The sequence below is a fragment of the Dipodomys ordii genome, unplaced genomic scaffold (genome assembly GCF_000151885.1).
Source record: "Dipodomys ordii isolate 6190 unplaced genomic scaffold, Dord_2.0 Scaffold11, whole genome shotgun sequence".
Classification (NCBI taxonomy): domain Eukaryota; kingdom Metazoa; phylum Chordata; class Mammalia; order Rodentia; family Heteromyidae; genus Dipodomys; species Dipodomys ordii.
The window spans coordinates 420,784-425,783 of NW_012267227.1; the positions used below are offsets into that span (position 1 = coordinate 420,784).

The window sequence follows — 5,000 nt, forward strand, 5'->3', positions numbered from 1 at the left end:
ACACACACACACACACACACACACACACACACACACACACACACACACACACCCCCACAAAAGGGAACATAACCTACTATTGTAGAAGGCAGCAGCAGAAGCCCTTTGTCCGCCATCAGAACAATGTGTCAGAGAACCCAATTCACTTGCCATCTGGTCCTCTTGACCTTTGTTCTTTCTCTCCATGACCACCTTGTTTGACCAAGCACCCACCTTCCCAGAGACTTAGCCTTTCTAACCCAGGGGCCTGGAATGTCTGGTCCCAGTCACACTAGGCACAGGACCAGTGACTGCAAGGGAGGCTGTGGCTGCAGAATGAGGCAGATCACTAGAGGCATCCTTGATCAAGATGGAAAGTTGGGTGTTTCCTGATGGTCAATGGAGCCAGAATAGAAATCCCAAGGAGGGGAACAGCATAGATTTGCTTTTGGCCTGATGGTCTTGACTGCAGTGTTTATTTAGGCTGAAGGGGAGGCAGGAGGCAGGGGGTCTTACCCAGGAGCTATGAGAATACTAGTGTGAGGGTGATGGAAACAGAATTGAAGACAGATCTTCCTGGATGGAGGGGAAACTTCAGCTAGAATCTGTGTGACCAGCTGCCCACTGAGAATGGGCTAAGGTATATCTTATCAGACACTGGCCTGATCTCCCACAAGGCAAGCCTAGGGGCCAGAAAGGTGACAAGGCAGATTTGAGTAGTTCCCCATGACAACTTCAAGCAGGGGAATTCTGTAGAATATTGGATCTAGAAGTCTGAAACTCAAAGCACTTGGGGTTAGAAAAATATGGTGACTGTCAGAAAGAGAGTCAACGAAGCCATTTACATTTACTTCCACATGGGAATAAGCAAAAAGACTTGGCCAGAGGAGAAGGGAGGACCCAAACAGAAACCTGGCACTTCCACATACTGCTTCCTCTTCCTTCTGGAGGACCTCTTCCCTCTCCTTTGGCCAAGACCTTCACATGCCTGGAACTAGTTTCAGAGCAGTTCTGTGACTTGCCTAGTGTTTGTAAGCAGCAGCCTAAAACATGTTTTTTGTTGGCCTTATAAATTAAAAGCTGATGGACACTCTGCCCGATTCCCCATTTTATCCCTGTGCCCTTTGATTTGAGTTATCTTCTGTGCAGTCCCTTTGTAATCCTTGGGCTTTTGGAAGAATAGGATTCACCAATAAGTATCCTGTGACAGAAGCCAAACTGCACCTCAAACAGACAATATCATCTTCTTGTTATCTGAAAGGAAACAGCTCAAAACTCAAGAGACCATTTGTTAGGTAGCTGGTTCCTGTTCTGTTCTAGTGGTGAAATGATAAATTAATTCTCTAGAACTCCTCCAGAGACAAGAGACTGAACTGATGGCCAACCAGGCCATACTGGTGACTTGGGCCTATTTACTCTACATACCTTTCTTATCCCTTCTCTCAGTTCTCCCTATTTAACCTAAGTCAATACCTGGACTCCTGAAGATGGCAGAAATATTGAGTGCTGTCCTCCCATCTCCTTCCTGCCTTCCACTATGTCTTTTTTTTTTTTTTTTGCATTTGAGGGTGAGTCGCCAGACCTATTGTGGGACTCTTGGACTTTGGGCCTGGAGCCTAAAAACCCGGTTTCAATTTTTTTTTTTCTTCTTCTATTCAAGAGCCTGGCAAACAGACTGAGCTCAGCATTGTAAGGTCCATTCCTGGACAGCGAACAGACCTCGCCCAGTACCTGCGTTACCTAGGCAACTGGGACATCTGGAAGAGGTCACATCTGCATCTGCTGAGGTCACATCTTAATCTGATGTGGCCACACCTTTCTCCCACCTGATTCCACTTCCCTTTACCTGGACACACCTTTCCCTGCCCCCTACCCTATAAAAGGCCTAACCTGGGGCCAGATGCTCTCTTTTGCCAGCAGCGTGGAGTGCCAATCTTGCCTGGTCCCAGCAGGTCTACTGAATAAACCTACCCCTTACCTGAATACCACGTGAGCGTGTGGTGTTGTTCTTACTCGGCCACCTCTTTTTAAAAACTTAACATAAATGGTGCCATGACTCGGATTCCAACCGAGGTGCTGCTGTTCTTACTCGGCTATTTCTTTTAAAAAACTTAACAAGCATGTGGTGGCTGAGCATTGCAGAACAATCAGGAAAATTCAAAACAGTCAGGAAGTATCCGTTGCTTACCAGTGTTGACATAAGGGGATTGGGCTCCAGTGTTCCCTTGTCTTTTGGGATTGAGCAGGGCACTTCCAAGGTGCCCAAATTGCAATCCAGGTTGCCGTTTGTCAGGTACAGAGTGAGCTGTGTCAGAGCCAACTGGTCACTGTAAGTGAGGCTGAGGTCTGTTGCCCATAACTGATTAAAAAAAGGAAGTGAGGACATGATTAGGAAGCAGACAAGAAAAAGAAATCCCTTTGCACCCCCCACACCTCAACCAGACAAAACCACAACAAGGCCAAGCCAAACCAACAGCTTTGGGACTTTATGGAGTGGATATCATTGCTTCTGCTTTTGCTTGTTCAGCTGAAGGATGAAGCCTGGTTTTAATCAGAACATTTAAGGTTCAGGAAATGAACACACAAACCAATGCCTGTCTAAAAGACCCTTCCTGTAGGATCCCAGATTGCTGTAGCCCATTCTGCCTTTCACGGAAAGGTCATCGCCCCTGTTTCCTAATAGCAGTTAGGGTTTCCATCCAAGAGGGGTAAGTGAAGGAAAGAAGGGGGAACTGTTAGATGGGGGGAGGGGGAAGTGGTAGACAGTACAGGTGACAGATATGCGTCTCACCCGACGTGGAGCTTCTGCTTCCCATAGTGTCTGGGGCTCCTGCTCAATTACTTCTTCTTCTTACAATATGAGCTCCCACACAAATGCTTCTTGTTTTTGTTTCTGGTTTTTTATTTTTGTCGGTTGTGGGGCTTGAACTCTGGGCCTGGGCGCTGTCCCTCAGCTCTTCAGTACAAGGCTAGGGCTCTACCTCTTGAGCCACAGTGCCATTTTTAGTTTTCTAGTGGTTTATTGGAGCTAAGAGTCTCACGGACTTTCTTGCCCAGGCTGGCTTTGAACCTCGATCCTCAGATCTCCTGAGTAGCTAGGATGACAAGTGTGAGCCGCTGGTGCCTGGCTTCAAAATGTTTCTTGTTTGCATAATGCCCTGGGTGCCCACTCAACCAATGGAAAGAGCTGGGGTGGTGCATGTGTGAGCCATCAAGCAATCAGTGCAAAGGGGAGGGGCTATGCGTGGAGCCTGGACTATAAAAACCACTCTCTGGAGGACTCCATTGGGCTCCTCTTTGGGGCCCCTCTCCAGATGGTCGGTCTTAACTACTTATTTTCACAGTTTTCCTTTCACTTTCAAATAGACTTATTTTTTAAAAAAAATAATAGGTTAAAAAATTTAACAGAGATGTTGCCTCTTGAAAGGTTCATGTTGACTTCGATTTTTCTGCTGGTGATTTGTCATTTCAGAGGTATCAGTGCATTGGCTTCTACTGAGAAAATGAGACAGGACAGGAGCTTCAGAGGGTGGGGAACTAGTGAAAATGAATAAGGTAGTTTGTCTTGACTTGGAAAAAAGCAATGCTGGTCTCTCCGGGAATCTCAATATGACACTTAAGGGAAATATACCCTTGGCCTGTAAGTCTTAGCTTGCTAGGCAAGTACAGGATTTCACTTTACTACTAACATGTCACAGCACACTTAGCTATCAGTCAGTGAGAATGCTCTGTTACAGGTTAATTAGAAAAACACTATGATGCAATAAAAATTAAAAGTGCTTAAAAGAATAGATGTTGCTAAGTACCAGTGGCCTACAGCTGTAATCCTAGCTATTCAGAAGGCTGATATTGGAGGATTTGCAGTTCAAAACCAATCTGGGCAGGAAAGTCCACGAGACTCTTAACTCCAATTAACCTCCAAAAAGCCAAAAGAGGAGCTGTGGCTCAAGTAGTAGAGCACTAGCCTTGAGCTGAAAGCTCAGGAACAGGGACCAGGCCCTGAGTCCAAGCCCCAGGACCAGTAAACACACAGAAAAATAAATGTTAGTTATACATTATCCACTTCTGGGTACTGCGTGATGTCCACTATTTTCTCTGACAAATATTTACTGAACAGCTACAATGTATTAAATTGGCAACAATAAAGGTAGATCGTGAGCTATCTCTTCTTTCTCTTATGCTGGATTGACTTTAGTTGTCTTTGTCATGTTCTACCTCTACACTGAGTACAGAAACACCCCTAGAATCCTCCTAGGCTCAATGCTAAAGACATGCCACTGCTAGTCCTAGAGAGTCAAAGGTAATTGATGAAGCCAGATACATGTGTATTCAGCTGATAATACGGTAATATGTAATGTAACAGTGAGATGGAGGGAAACAACTACCATGTAATATGTAATCTCACAGTAGGATGGAAGGAAACACGGCTGAAGCAGAAAGGACAGGCTGAATTTGCCTATTGAGATCAGGGCTACCTCCCGAAGGTGACATTTCTGAGCTTTAAGCAAGCAGTCAGACCACAACTGGATCCGAGGTATTAAGAACCTCCGATAAGTCAAGTGCTTCACAAACATCTCTCACAGTTGTAACCACCTCAAAACCCACAGCCCACATTACAGAATTAAGGTGAGCACAAGGCCCAGGGATTTGAACCCAACTCTGCCTGGCTCCAAGTCCATCTTCCAGCTCCTGCCAGAGAGGCTGACACTGATCTTCTAGTAATGCCCTGGTCAAATTAGAAGCTAAAGTTGCAGTGGATCAGAACATGCTCTTGTTTCATATAATCCATGCCCTGGAAATGTCTTGTGGAGAAAACATGAAGTATTGTATTTCTGGAGTGTGCTGTAATTAGCAGTAATGCCTTTTCACTGTAGGAAGTTGGAAACGAACACATTTTCATGAAGACTTGATTGAATTTTTTTTTCTTTCTAAGAAGGTCTACAAGTGCCCCACTCACCAACTCGCTATGTTAAAATACATAATGCATCTGCCTTAGAGTGGACTGTCTCCGACAAATCGAG

General features: G+C 45.3%; 1 protein-coding gene across 1 annotated transcript in view; it reads right to left on the reverse strand.

The window, feature by feature from the left end:
* The window catches only part of Iqch (IQ motif containing H), a 226,063-nt gene that overhangs the window by 31,318 nt on the left and 189,745 nt on the right, over positions 1 to 5,000 (reverse strand). Inside the window, exon 18 of the mRNA XM_013009902.1 lies at positions 2,168 to 2,338. Within this exon, the coding sequence (XP_012865356.1) occupies positions 2,168 to 2,338 (171 nt within the window). The remainder of the gene's footprint in view (positions 1 to 2,167; positions 2,339 to 5,000) is intronic.